At 36.2% G+C, this 15,775-nt stretch overlaps 1 protein-coding gene across 7 annotated transcripts in view; it reads right to left on the bottom strand.

Annotated features, from left to right (window-relative positions):
* The window catches only part of LOC138710214 (beta-1,4-glucuronyltransferase 1-like), a 622,862-nt gene that overhangs the window by 303,818 nt on the left and 303,269 nt on the right, over positions 1-15,775 (bottom strand). For 4 of the 7 annotated variants that reach the window (XM_069840873.1, XM_069840875.1, XM_069840874.1 and 1 more), the window contains exon 1: positions 1,153-1,243. The exons of the other annotated variants lie outside the window; for them this stretch is intronic. In XM_069840873.1, the coding sequence (XP_069696974.1) occupies positions 1,153-1,215 (63 nt within the window). In that variant the 5' untranslated portion in view covers positions 1,216-1,243. Of the gene's footprint in view, positions 1-1,152; positions 1,244-15,775 lie in introns of those variants that run through there. 7 annotated transcript variants of the gene reach the window in all.

Below are 15,775 nucleotides of genomic sequence, written 5' to 3'. Positions count from 1 at the left end.
TGTTATACTGGTGTACACTATTATATACACTATATATTATACAACATAATACATTCTGAGATTATAAAATTCATATCCTTTACTAACTGCCAGTAAAAATTTGTTGAAGCTAAGATCATATTCTTCCTACGTCACATGACGTTACAGAGACAAAATAATAATAATAACAAAAATCAATATCCAAATTATCAATATTTATATTTTACACAATATATATTTATAAATAATTCGTTTATCAAAACCTGTCCCGTTGCAGGAATGAAAACATATTCTGAGGTTATTAAATGCAAATCTTTTACGAATATCTCATGACATTTGTTTAAACTAAGAGAATGTTATTTCTACGTTATATGACGTTACAGGGGCATATTTATAATACATTACATTATTATTATTTAATGGACCCATGCGTACCTGCTTGAAATTCGACTTAGCTTACTGTACGTATTCACGTGACGTAACAGGTGTAGCTACCAGACGAAACTACTCTATCCTCTCTACGTTTGAGAAGGAAAATGCGCTGTCTAGTTATCACACATTCCTTTCTATCTCTATTATATCTCTCGTTTATTGCCAGATTATTGCGCAGATCAGAGCATAAGGAAGACTGACAATTTATTTATATTTAAAGATTTAGTGAAGTGGTGAAATCTTGAATGATGGCAAGAGAAAATGGAGTGTCTCGAGAAGATCTTCTGGAAACCGATATGATAGTGGAATGGAAACGTTGCGTTTGTAAAATCTGGCTAGTTAAAACAGTTCTCTCCTACCATTATCCTCATATAAAATGTACTTCGGTCCAATTTTATTGTATGTTATTTGCTGCATTGTTGTCGTAATTTTATTGTTATTGGAGCACACGATATGCAAGTTCAACACGAGGCACTGTACCCACTCAGGCATTGCAATGCTGCAGCTACGTCGACAAAGCTCGAAAAGTAGGATTATATCGTGATGGAAGAAATAAAAGTTAGGTATTTTATCTAGATTACAGTCGGAGCGCTAAAATTTAAATCACAAAAACATCGATTGAAAGACCCGCAAGGTGTGCTGTCCCCACAAACTTCAGTACGTAAACATTGTGTCGGAAGCTAACGAAACAGATAATATAGCCTACATCCAATATACTGTAAATGAAAATAATATTCTTACACATTTCTTCGATAGTTGCCTGGTAACCGATGTATGGCGAGGTGTCGCTGTGAACAGAGTCATGATAATTCGACGTGGCCGTGCGAAGGAACAGTTGAAACTGGCATTGCGCCGCTTTTCTCACCAGATTACGATTCGAGCAGCATGCGTCACGCAACACTGCCTCACGTCCTCGTCGTGAAGTTTGCCTTATGGCAGAGCAAGTGTACCATGTTGGAGACAGGGTTCGGATATTAGAAATATCATGTTAAAATTATTCGCTGTGGAGTAACGGTTAACACGACTGACCATGAAACGAACGGTTCCGGGTTCAAACCCTGGTTGGGACAAGTTTCCTGGTTGATCATTTTTCCAAGTTTTCCCTCAATCAATCGAAGCAGAATTGCTGGGTAACTTTCGGCGTTGGACTTTGGATTCATTTCGCCATCATAATTACACGTCCCCTCTTTCATCATCTCCGTTTCTTTCCTAGGTTTCGGGCTTGCTCCGATGTACAGTCGGCTGAGGGCCGCCGACGAACTTTGACCCCGTGGATATGTGGTCATTGGTTGTTGGTGGCAGCGCTATGCACCGTGGGCTCTCCACTGAACTCATGGTAATTCGTGGGACCGGGGTTGAGGGATGGCAGTGAAGCCTACGCGGAAAGATAATAAGGAATCACAGGGGAGTTCGGAGGCGGCGCGCGGGAGGATGTATAGCGCGAAGGGGGGGGGGGCTAGAGCATGCACACCATTCCATCCCGGGTAGTACAGTGGGCCCAACCAAGCGGTCTGCGTGCGAGGCCAGTCCCTGTCCGTCCTCTGAAAGCGAACTAATAGATAGATATAAGAATTTGTGTTATACGAAGACGAAATTCGAGGTTTCCTCTGCCATAATTATACTGTTTCTGCATAGCTTACATACAACTTCAGAGTTACAAAATAGGAAACTGTATCATATGCTTCAGGATATTTAAAAACAACAATGTTAAATATAGAAAGAAGTATATCAGTTACTGATCTTAATGCAGAATAGAATATCACAATGTAGATATCGAACAACTAATGATGTAGAAATGGAAACAGCGGTGGAGTTGGAGTAGTAGCAAAGGAAAAGACTAGAATGAAGAAGGGAAGGAGACGAGAATGAATAAGGGAAGGAAATGAGATTGAAGAAAGAAATCAGAAGAGAATGGAGAAGAGATGGAAATGAGATTGAAGAAAGAAATCAGATGAGAATGAAGAAGGGAAGGAGACGAAAATGAAGAAGGGAAGGAAACGAAATTGAAGAAGGAAAGGAGACGAGAATGGAGAAGGGTAGGAAACAAGAATCAAGAAGGGAAGGGGACGATAATGGAAAAGGGAAGGAAACGAGAATAAAGAAGGGAAGGAGACGAGAATGAGGAAGGGAAGAAAATGGGATTGAAGAAAGGAATCAGAAGAGAATGGAGAAGAGAAGGAAATGAGATTGAAGAAAGAAATCAGATGAGAATGAAGAAGGGAAGGAGACGAAATGAAGAAGGGAAAGAAACGAGATTGAAGAAGGAAAGGAGACGAGAATGAAGAAGGGTAGGAAACAAGAATGAAGAAGGGAAGGAGACAATAATGGAAAAGGGAAGGAAACGAGAATAAAGAAGGGAAGAGACGAAAATGAGGAAGGAAAAAAATGGAATTGAAGAAAGAAATCAGATGAGAATGAAGAAGGGAAGGAGACGAGAATGCAGAAGAGAAGGATACGATAATGAAGAAGGAAAAAAAACGAGATTGAAGAAGGAATGGAAACTAGAATAAAGAATGGAAGGAAACGAAAATGAAGAGGGGAAGGAAACGAGAATGAAGAAGGAAAAGAGACGAGAATGAAGAAGTGAAAGAGATGAAAATGAACAAGGGAGGGAAAAGAAAAAGGGAAAGGGAAGAAGACGAGAAAGGAGAAGGGAATTGGTCGAGAAGGGAAATAGGAAAGGTAATAAAGTGGAAAATAAGGGACGAAAAGGAGAGGCGAAAGACAAGAAAAGAAGTAAATTTTTAAGAATAGAAGGAATGGCTGGAAGAAAAAACGATGTAGAAGCAAATGGGACGAAATAAAACAGTAAAAAGTAGAGGAAGATAAAGAGACGTAAGAAAGGATGGAAGAAGAGAAAAATGTTGAAGAATATAAACAAAAATATGAGCTAAGAAAACAGGAAGGCGGTTTGGGAAAGAAAAAAGAATGATGTGTAAGAGAAATGAGGGATATGAGAAGGCATAAGAAGATAAGAATAAAGCAGGAAAGGAGGGGATGAAGAGGAAGCAAAAAAGGAACAAGATGCAAGATAGAGGAACTTAGATACGAAACTTTGGACATTCTACTTCTATGGTATGGCGCAGAAACAAAAATATATGTTATGTGAAGTGGTATGTTCTAGCTGTCACTGTAATGTTGGGTGAGAGGATAGATACACAGCAGTGAGTCCGATATATTTCCATGTCTTAACCTGCTGGAAATGAGTTACGTTAACAGAAAAATATTGTCACACGAAATTGCTACCTATACTTCGTACATTGTTTTTAATAGGCCATAAACTTATTGCGCACTGCAACACAGTTATCCCACACTTAATACCGCTGGTACAATGCACTAAAGTGAAATCACTGTTAAGCCACACGCTCTCATATTTACAGTACCACTATGTTCAGTTATCTTATCAAATACTGAGCTTTACTACTCAGTTGTAACTACAGCTTGTAAGTCAGACATGTTTGGAAAATATGTGAAGGAAAGTTCACTTAAAACTAGAAAGGTACATTTCGTAACTTTTTCTCCTACAGATCCTGATTTTTACTAAAACATACATACATACATACATACATACATACATACATACATACATACATACATACATACATACATAAGTTATGCTCATGGACAGGTCTTTCACTGCAAACCCAGCATTCTCCAGTCTTTCCTATTTTCTGCCTTCCTCTTAGTCTCCGCATATGATCCGCTTATCTTAATGTTGTCTATTATCTGATGTGTTCTTCTGCCCCGAATTCTTCTCCCGTTCACCATTCCTTCCAGTGCATCCTTTAGTAGGCAATTTCTTCTCAGCCACTGACCCAACCAATTCCTATTTCTCTTTCTGATCAGTTTCAGCATCATTCTTCCTTCACCCACTCTTTCCAACACAACTTCATTTTTATTCTGTCTGTGCACTTTACACGCTCCATTCTTCTCCATATCCACAGTTCAAATGTTTCTATACGTTTCTCTTCATTTCGTCGTAATGTCCATGTTCCTGCCCCATACAATGCCACACTCCACACAAGCACTTCACTAGTCTCTTCCTTAGTTCTTTTTGCAGAGGTCCGCAGAAGGAAATATGTAAAGTTTTGTGTACACCTTGCGCGAAAGATCTTAAAGCTCCGCGGCCATTGAGATTTAACTACAGGTATCGGTTCCTGGTCAGGAGTAAAGTCCACTTGCAAAACATTTCTCTCTGTCACGCTCGCTCCTTGTTCGGTGCTTGCAGTGAATCGCTTTGTGTTACATTACTGAAGTTTTAAAAATATTCAGTAGCATTTATAAGTACAGAATGTGTGTATTTAAAGTATATATATATATATATATATATATATATATATATATATATATATATATATATATATATATTTGTAAGTATAGTTAGTTTAAATGTTTATAAATTGCAATTCTTAAGATAATGGCTGCAGTTATTTCAAAATTAAAAGGGAAGATGCTTCATATTCAAATCAAAGAATTCATAAATAATATATTGGTGTTTATATCTAAAGCGATTAAAATTCCTCTACACAAAATTCAAGAGTGGCAACGGCTACAGGCTTGTCCCGTAACAGTGTAAAGAAACTGTGACACAAACGAGGAATATATTGTGATAATGGTATATTTTTTCAAATGTCAGATAAGAAGAAAACAAATAGAAAGATGTCTTGAAACTAGACGCATTTGATGAAAATGTAGTGCGAAGGATAGGGTATGATTTTTACATGTCCGAAAAATACGTTGCAACAGTCACTGCATTAAGCATTAAACTGAAACACGCAATTGACTTTACTGGGGGCATACTAATGTTAGAACAATGCTAAAAACTGAGAATTTCTCGAAAAACGAAAAAAAAAGTAGGTAGTTATTAGTTGAAAAATACGATATTAAGCAAAAGAGAATAAACTAACAGAAACGAATTTCTAATTATCGAGCCTAGAGAAGAAATGTTGTTTAGTCGGCATGGTTGGTGGAGTTGATATAGCCGCTGCCTTCTATGCCCGAGGTTGCGGGTTCAGTTCGATGGCATTTAAGTTTGTCAGTACATTTACTGGCATGTAAAAGAACTCCTGCGGGACAAATTTCCGGCACTTCGGCGACGCTGATATAACCTCGGCAGTTGCGAGCGCCGTTAAATAAAACATCACATTTTAATGTTGTGTATCCCGGTGAGTTATACATTGTTATATCACCTGCACAGCAAATGTTGGAGCGACGACTCAGCGTCGGTATCAAAGGAACAGCTCCTAATAATCATACATAAGTTACTGCAGGTGAGCAAAAGTTTCGCTTAAATACCCTACTAATTTGAAAGCTCTGCAGTTATCTAGGAATAAATATTCTCAAGTGAATCAAATTAGCATCCTGTTTGTAGAAATGTTAAACAGAATATGAAAATGATTATATGAAACGCGAATTATTTTCTGATGACGTTATAGACCCCATTATCATAAACCTCCGTGATATCAGTGATGGTGATCGTGATGGTGATGGTAACAATGAAATGGATGGGATAGCAGAGCTTAAAGACTACGACTAGCGGCTTATGGTAAGAGGTCAATGTTTTTATTTAGATGTTTAGCGCGCATATTTTGTCAGTTTCACTCAATTCTCCCTCCTTTCCAATGACGTCAACTAGGTTTTCAGATCTTCTGCGCGAGCTGAAGGCCTACTTTGGTTGTTGCATCCACTATTATTTGCTGCTGTCTTTAATTTTACAGCTGTAATACGCCATAGCAGGTTTTTTGTTTTTAGGGGTAGGCTATGGTGAACTATTCCTGTTGTTTTGACAGTTGTGTTAAAGTAGTTAAGTAGTTCAGAATTGGTCTGGCTTTAATAGAGTACGTCTGCTTGTTCTGTGTTAAAGACAGTTTTATTTGTTGTATTTATTAAACGCATGGCAAGTGATTTAGGCGATGCTAGCTCGTTGTTAGACATTCAAGCAAGCTTGGAATCTTATTACTGTAGCAGTGTTGTATTTCCAAGGTTATTTATATTATCGCTTTCCTTGAAATAAATATAACAATAATTACGCATAACGATTTTCAGTTTCATAATAACATAACTTTAATCTTTAGAGGTAATAGAATCACGTACATTAATGCAAATGGTTATAAAGCTACGAATAGTATTTTAGACGTATACAATTGTTGCATACATCTCAAATCTGATCAGTGAACTATGTTACTAGTCAGCGATGTATGCAGTGGAGGGGGGGCAGAAACTGGCCACCCTTACCCATTATATCCTGGCTTATTACCCTCATGAATGGTGTCTTATTGGTGTCATGTATGAGATTCCAACAAGTCTTCGAACTGTTATCTAACCTTCGTAATTTATATATATATTGAACGTTACGACGAAATAACTTTCATTACAATACAGAAAGAAATAGCTGTCACTTCTAGATATTCTGACCATAGTGCTGAAGGTGACTTATGTAATATTGAGCAACTAATTCTTGAAATTAATTAAGATTAATGAACTCTAATGTTTTGTTTAGTCAACAGTTCCAAGACTGGTTGGAATCTCATAAGTGACTTCAATAATTCTGCACTCATGGGGTAACTAAGCCAAGAGATAACGGGTAGGATGGCCAGTTACTTTCCCACTCCATTGCTTACAGGTAAGATGGACACCCGAAGAGCTGAACTTGGCTTTCACTTTACGTTACCTCAGTAAACGATTTTTTTTTTATTTTAGTAGGTTATTTTACGACACTTTGTCAACAGCTTAGGTTATTTAGCGTCTGAATGAGATGAAGGTGACAATGCCGGTGAAATGAGTCCGGGGTCCAGCACCGATAGCTATCCAGCATTTGCTCGTAATGGGTTGAGAGAAAACCCCGGAAAAAACCTCAACCAGGTAACTTGCCCAACCGGGAATCGAACCCGGGCCACCTGGTTTCGCGGCCAGACGCGCTAACCGTTACTCCACAGGTGTGGACTCAGTAAACGATGTTATGTATTTCTTAAAAGACAGCTTAAAATATCGCTATCTGGAATTTCAGCATTGCATTGCAAAAGTGGGCGTCATCATGTAACATGAGGGAAGGATTACTAGAACAAATGTTCCAATTCTTGAAAGTTGCAGGAACGAAACTAAGTAAGACGGAACGTAAAGCTACTCAGATGTTTGACGACATGAAAGTGAAACGAACTTTCGAATATGATGTGAAGAATGAATAAGTTGTCGGCCCATCGAATTACATGCAAGTTGACATGGTTCGTGGTTTATTCTCCAATTGGAAACAGCCCGTATATGCCAATTTCGATACAAAAATGACACCAGCTATAATCAATTCAAAAACTAGTAAACTGAATAAGGCAGGTTAATTGGTCAAAGCCATTGTAAGTGATCTTGGAGGAAGCAACGTTGTACTATGGAAAAACTGAATATATCAAGAGAGAAAACGTTTTTTCCACACCCATGTCTTTCATCAGAAAACGTTTATGTGTTTACAGATGTGTCACATGTGCTACAACGTATCCGAAACTAGTATCTAGACACGGGATTTGTATTACCTGGAAATGTCTCCATTAATAATAAAGGTCCATTAGAGGATTTAATCGACTCTGAAGATCCTGAAATAAAAGTTTGTCACAAGATAACCAAGGCGCACTTAACAGTGGGGAGGGCTCAAAGCCAGAATGTGTGAAAGGCAACCCAATTAATGTCCCGTACCTCAGCCGAAGTTCTGAAGACATTTTTACAAGGAAAGAATGCTGAACTTGTCAAACACACAGGTATACCTAATTTTTAATCAGTAGATAAATGGTTTGACTTGATGAACTCATCCATCCGGCATAATTTAGGAGACTTTTCAACCAAATCTTATGGGAAAGACTTGGAGAAACAAATCATATTCTCAATGAAATGTTGGAAACTATGAAGGACATAAGATAATGCGTTAAAAGTACAGTTCAGCTGTTTCAAAAAGGCTGCATAATTTCAATTAAATCTCTGCAGTTCCTGTTTGAAGATTTAAAAAAGTCTTTGGGCATACAATTTATTTTAACTAGCCGGCTAAATCAAGATACCCTCGAAAACTGTTTTTCGCAAATTAGGCTACGAGGTGTATTGAATGATCATCCCTCGCCTTTCGACGCATTATATTAGTAAAAACCCAAGGAATATTACAAGATAACACTAACACGAATAATTCTGCAAATGATTCCGAGTTTATATCTTGCAGAATAATTAATGTGATTTGTGCTCCCATTAATGGATTACAATCCCGAACTGTCACCCCCAAGAGATCACTATCCGTCTGTGATGTGCTAGAAGAAGGAAAGAAAAATGTAAGAAGATGAAAAAATAACAACTTAAGACACCTGCTTTCATTCTACAACTACTGCATGTTATTGATACCTACAATTACTGTTATTACTAGACATCGGATTTTTAGGCACTAAAAATTGCAGTTTTAGGCGCCTAAAATAAGCTCAAAATTTGTAAAATTATGCTCTATTTTAATGAAAATAGGCATTTTAGGCACATCAAGGTATCATACTTATTTCTTTCACTGAAATTTTTAGTTATACACTAAAATACGCACAAAAAAGTATGTTTAAACATTAAAAAAGAATACTATATTATATTTATAAACAGAGCTGCACAAATTTAATATATTGAAACTAATGAAATAATGATTATTGATATCAAGATTACTCATTTTAAGTTATTGAAATTCAGTTCCATGCTCAGACTTTATTATAATTATCTGCACAGTACACCACCAGAATTTTTTCTAAATTCTCCACAGTTAACCTTTGCCTTTTGTCACTGAGAATCATTTTGAAAGCAGAAAAACTTCTTTCAACCGAAACTGATGTGAGAGGCGGAAATTTTAAATTAGGTACAATAGAAACATCAATACTTACTGGAACATTTACACTTTCCCCCGACATCACTCTTGATACTTTTTCCAACAATGAAAATCCTACATTCTTATTTAATACGTTGTCCCACTTATTTTTAACTTTTTCCCCAGTTTCGCCCAAAGCAGAATGTATGTTCACTTGAGCTTCCTTTACTATTGCTATTTGGCTACAAAGAGATTGTTTTTCACGTTCTAATTGTTCAATGTTTGCAGGTATGAAAGAAAAGTTTGATGTTATGTAGGCAATATCGTTTTTCACTCGTGAGTCATTCAGACAATCTTTCACTGCTTTCACACACGCTGCACTATCAGTTTCAGGTAATTTACCAATAACTGTGACCACTTCTTTAAAATACTTAGAATAATACACCACTGACTGAATCCAGGTTCCCCATCGTGTAACAACCGGCTGAGGTGGGAGTGGGATATCTGGAAAGTTCTCTCTGAATATTGAAATCCTGGATGGGGCTTTACAAAAACATTTTTTTGTGTTAGAAATAAACGAATTGACAAGAGGAAATTCATTCCGGATTGTTTCAGAAACCCTGTGAAGGCCATGTGCTAGACAGGTTACATGCGTGAGGTTAGGATAAAATGTTTTAAGAAGTGGAGCTGCAGCAACCATGTATGAGGCAGCATCAGTACAAAACAACAGAACTTTAGAATCGTCTATATTACCTGAGTATAAAGACTGTAGGCCTTTATTTACAAAATAAGCAATGGCTTGGCTATTCACTTTCGAAAGTTCCTTAACACATACGAGGTGTGGAATCGAAAGTCCATCAGGACTAAGTTTTCCTACTACCATATTTGCTATATACCTATTCATAGGATCTGAGGTTTCATCCACAGAGACCCATATGTAAGAATCACCTATATCCTCCCGAATGGAAGCTAAAGTTTCATTGTATATTCTGTGTAAGTAATTTTTTCTTAGGGTCGACTCAGATGGGATATTTTGTTTGCAGTATTTTTGTAAAAACTGTCTTAAAACCGGATTTTCAATAGCATTCCAGGGAATGTTAGCAGCAACAAACGCTCTGGTTAAATCAGCATAGAAATTGCTGCTGAGATTGGATGAAGTAGGCTGTGTTAGTAAAGTTTGTTGCAGTTGATTTTTCTGCTGAGCTTTAGCCTTATGAGCCGCTCCTTGCACATGCTGCTTTAGGTGGCACTTCTTTTCTTGCGAAATCTAAAAATGTAAAGTAAACTGAATTAAAATAAAATCCTAATTGTTGTATTGCCGTATTTCTATCACAAAGTTAGTGGGTTCGAACAATCAAAATTTTAATGACCTGCAAATACTTTAACTTCGGAATTTAAAAGGTTAAAGTGTAGTGGTCTTAAAAAGAATTATACCTCAGGATAGCTCAGTCAATGTATAAATATTATAGGCCTACTCATTAAAATTAATAGAATTTATATATTTCAACTATTGTTACATACCTGTTTGCTACAAATATTGCAGAATATTATTTTTCCATCATAAGTGAATTCTGAATATTCTGTTAGCCATTGCCGGATCAATGTAGATTTTGCACTTATATTTTTCGGCATTATCGCGTTAAACTTCACAGGAAAACGTCCTACCGCTCAAAACTTCTCAACACAAATAAGGTGAGGGAAAGAGCAACTGTTAACGAGCATTCAAATGAACCGTTGTTATTGAGATTAAATTGGACAAAAATACAAAGTTCCACTTATTGTTGCATTTCCTGGTAGTGTTAACACTAGGAGGGCCATTCTTTTAAATATTTTGTAACGGTTTACCCTACTAATTCGCAGTTTTACGACTTTTCATAAATATTTCAAAAACACTCTTTCTCCAAAAATTGTGATTTTATGACACTCTGAAGGGCAGTACAGCTAATCGGTTTCAGACCGAAAACAGTCATTTTTATAGTATAGTATATCTCTGAATCGGTAGCAGCACATGTTGTGATTGTTGCCTGCTTCAAAACGAAGGTTGGTTCTTTGTCGGCATTTATGCCTCCAAACATGTTAAATTCGGTGAAATCTATTGCGAGTGTCGTGAGATTCAAAACATTTTGTTTCCTTTATCAATGGTTTCATGGCCGGTGTGAAGCAAACTTTCCACTTTTTAAATGCCTTAAATTTCGCAGTGAATGCAAGTATAAATTATAAAAAGTAAGAGTAAAATGCGAAACTTTACAGTGAGTTAGGCATTTTTAGGCGAATATTAACAAATTAGGCTCTAATAACCGTTTTAGGGCATTTTAGGGCACTATAAAACTCTTTGAATACCTTTCAATTTCCATGAAACACAAATATTAATAATTATTTTTACTTTTCTCCTAAAGAAACAAAATAGGCATTTGCCCTAGAATCCGATGTCTGGTTATTACTTATTAGCATCGAGGTTATATAGTAGGTCTTCGGGGAACATCTCGTCAGGAAAACAATAATGCTGAATTCTGTAAATGCAGAATGAAATAACAGATTTAAGTGTATTTCCTTAACCTCTTCCCCTTTTGTTCTTTCTCCTTCCTTTTCACCTTAAAAGTAATATTTTGTTACTGTGTGGAAAGAAGAGCCTTCTTTTTAGTATTCAATTTAATTATTGTATGGTGACAGAAACATGTACAGTTGTCAAAAAAAAAAGTGGCCGCACTCGTGAACAGCGAATATTTTCAAAGTCCACTTCGGGTCGCGGCGATGTTACACGATGCATGTGCTTGTACAAGCACTTCCGGAACTATGAAAATGTTCCATATCTACGCCTCGTAGATCAGCGGTAGAGTGCTTGTTTAATGATTGAAAGGTTGTGGGTTCGGGCCTTCTTCAAGTTTTCATTTTATTTTTTAATCGTTCTTTAGCGATGTAAATGATATTCAAATTATCATTTATATCCAGTTATCGTTCTTTATGGATATCACGTTATTTATATTTTGTTATCGTTCTTTAGAGATATGAATAAAATTCAAGTCATCATTTGTTTTCTGTTATCGTTTTATAACGGTATGAATAATAATAATAATTATTATTATTATATCTCCAATGGGAGTTAGCCCTATTTTACACATGTATGTTAGGGCTATAGTGTTGTACACAAAAAAGATTAGCATAAAGAGAAATGGAAAAGAAAATTAAATTAGCTTACGCCATGTAAACAAAACATAAACAAGCCGTAAATTAGGCACTGCAATTGCAAAACAAATATCAGGTATCAATTTGAAGCATACAAAAACATTAACAACACACATACGTAACACTTCTATAACACAAATATGTAGCTTTCCGTACCATACATCATAAATTAATACACAATAGTCACACAAACACAATCAAACTATAATTACGACATTGCGACGGCATCAAACATCCCATAACTGACTCACATACATAACAAATCAAGCATCCGTTACAACACATACACTTCAACATAGTAACCACACTATTAAAAGTTACAAATTTGGCTCCAAGTAGAATAAATAGGACACTGTTACTAATTACTATTCTTCTACAATTTCTTAAATACATCTGTAATAAATCTTTGAAATTGCGATATGAATAATATTCCGGTTTTTTATATTCTGTTATCGTTCTTTAGCGATATAAATAATATTCAAATTATCATTTATATTCTGCTTTCCTTCATTAGCATTATAAAATAATATTGAAGTTATTTATATTGTTAATGTTCTTTCGCAATATAAATAATCTGTATTTTATGTAAGTAATTATTATAACACAAATAACCATTTTTCTTTGTAAAATAGGTTATTTTATTTAGATAACTAAATACGTATTATATAATATCTTATATTAATTAAACAAACCGATATTTATCATTTATATTCTGTTATCGTTCATTAGTGATACTGTATAAATAATATTCAAGTTATTTATATTGTAATCGTTCTTTAGTCATATAAATAACATAAATTTAATATTAGGTTTGGAAAAATCCAGTTGCATAATACTGGTATTAGTTTTTCTTTTTGTATTATTACATTATACTATCTCGAACCACAATAAAATGAAAAGGAGTAACGAGGAATTGAACCTGACACGTTGACATCTAAATTCCGACGTTCGTCCGCTGAGCTACGAGGGCAAAAGTGTGGAAACATTTTCGGAAAAATTGGCCCAATCACACTCTAAGATTTTCTGATGATTCGTAGAAGCTAGTCCAGGATGCGGGGGGCAAAGGCTAATTGTGATTTCCCGGTCTCTGATTGGGTCAAACATCCTGATAGAACTAATATTTAACCCCTGCCGTGACTTTCGGTGAAGTCCGGAGGGCCCAATTAGTCAAATCCACTCTCCTCATCTCCACGCTTGGGCCCCCTGGAATCTAATAAGATGCGAAAGAGATAGTGGTGTGCTGAAAGCAACGGGATGTTACCGCACTTAGGCCTATCCTTCCCAAGAAAAACTGCAAACATGAACAAAGGAAGCTTTTAATAGAAGAACCTCTGGAAAAAGAACTAAGGAAGAGACTAGCGAAGTGCTTTGTGTGGAGTGTGGCATTGTATGGGGAAGGAACATGGATATTACGACGAAATGAAGAGAAACGAATTGAAGTATTTGAAATGTGGGTGTGGAGAAGAACGGTGCGTTTGAAGTGGACAGTGAGAAAAAGAAATAAAATTGTGCTGGAAAAAGTGAGTGAAGAAAGAATGATACTGAAACTGATTAAAAAGAGGAAAAAGGAATTGGTTGGGTCTCTGGTTGAAAAGAATAATAGACGACATTAGGATATGTGGATCATATGCGGAGACTAAGAGGAAGGCAGAAAATAGGAAAGATTGGAGATTGCTGGGTTTGCAATGAAAGACCTGCCCATGGGCAGAACACTTATGTATGTATGTTCAGAATGCCTGGAATATTGTGTCTAAGAACAGTCGCTATTTGCAAAGACTAGTCGATTCCATGCCCACTCGACTGCAAGATGATCGAGATAAGAGGAAGATAGACTAAATATTGAATTGTGGCTTTTTGTTTTGTTTTTTTAACGCTTAATTATTTGAATGTTTTAAGGCTGACGCCAGTAAATTTGTTTTGTTTATGCCACGAAAGATATTTTTATTGAGAATAAAATCTTTTTTCTTTCCATTTGCAGCCACAATATCATAATGATAAAGTCATGGCATAATATATTAATGAACCTGATGTTAATTACTAAAATAATCGTAAAAGAGAAAGGATCCATTATGTATAGTTTGTCTCTCTCAAAAACAGAACAAAAAAAGAACATAAAAAGCACGAGGTTGTAGTCGAACCTAGGACTTCACGAATAAGAGGCAGGAACGCTACCATTACGCTATCGAACAACACACAGAATACTTCAATTATAACTGTAGATATCAAGCAACGTGGTCCAACAACATGTAACATCGCCTGTCTCCGAATTGTAGCGAAGATGCCCGAAGGGAACTTTGTTTCAGGAGAGCGGGCACTTTTTCTTTTGACAGCTGTACATATTGTTAGAATAGTACCCCAGCTGATTGTCAATTGGTCAATCCCGGGCAGAGTGAAGACAGTCCAGGACTGACCATACGTCACACGACCCTCACCCATTGTATACACAGCACTTATCGGAGTTAGACAACCTGTATGTATGAGCCTTGCGGTACGTGTGCAATAACCGGTGATATGATTATATATCACCGTTCTTCTCAATTCTTTCATGGCTCCGACTCAAGGAACATAGAACTTTACTCCCTTTGCCTTTACTGTTTCGAATACTGCACACCTCATACCCAAATTATATTTTGTTTCATTTCTCTTATCTCTAGTGTAACCACGATTCAAACATCAGGCAGACAGAGGACATGGCCAAAATCTCAAAACAGTCGAATATTTCAATTTCAATATAGGTTAAAAACTGGATAACTATATACCAATTTATCTATACATAGTATTATGATGTACCGAAGTACATAGGCCTATATCTATAGAGCCTACCGCAATAGTATCATATCGTCCTATTACTATGTTTCTTTGTAATCGTTTCCCGGATTTCTCAATAGAGATGTAATTTCATATTATGTTAGTTTACAAGTTCTAACGAATATCGTAAGTGAGAGAGAGATGATACGTCAATTATTCGTATCTTCATTTACGTATTTATTCTCTTATCGAATAGATTTCACATCTTGCCTAATGCTCTTATTTACAATCCGGCCCCAATTCCTTTTTCCACTACTGTTCCCAAAATACTCGTTTCTGCTTTTAAGTATTGCACCACCTCTGTTCTATTAGTAGTATCTGACCTTGTCAATACAGCGTATGTATTGGCCTCATATTACTTTTATAAACTCTTACCTTTATATCTTGTTTTAATACTTGTTTTTACTGCTAGCCTATATAAAACCACATTTAAACTAGCAAATTCTCTTGGAACTTTACCAATAAGATATCTTATTTCTTACTGTAGATACCATTACTTTTAATTTACATTTCAAATAATTCAAAGTCATAATTTAATGAACGACTTTAGATTAGTTTAACATTTTAATG

This window comes from Periplaneta americana, chromosome 12 (assembly GCF_040183065.1).
Source record: "Periplaneta americana isolate PAMFEO1 chromosome 12, P.americana_PAMFEO1_priV1, whole genome shotgun sequence".
Lineage (NCBI taxonomy): Eukaryota > Metazoa > Arthropoda > Insecta > Blattodea > Blattidae > Periplaneta > Periplaneta americana.
The sequence above is the reverse complement of the archived record's forward strand: the minus strand, read 5'-3'. Positions and strand labels throughout refer to the sequence as shown.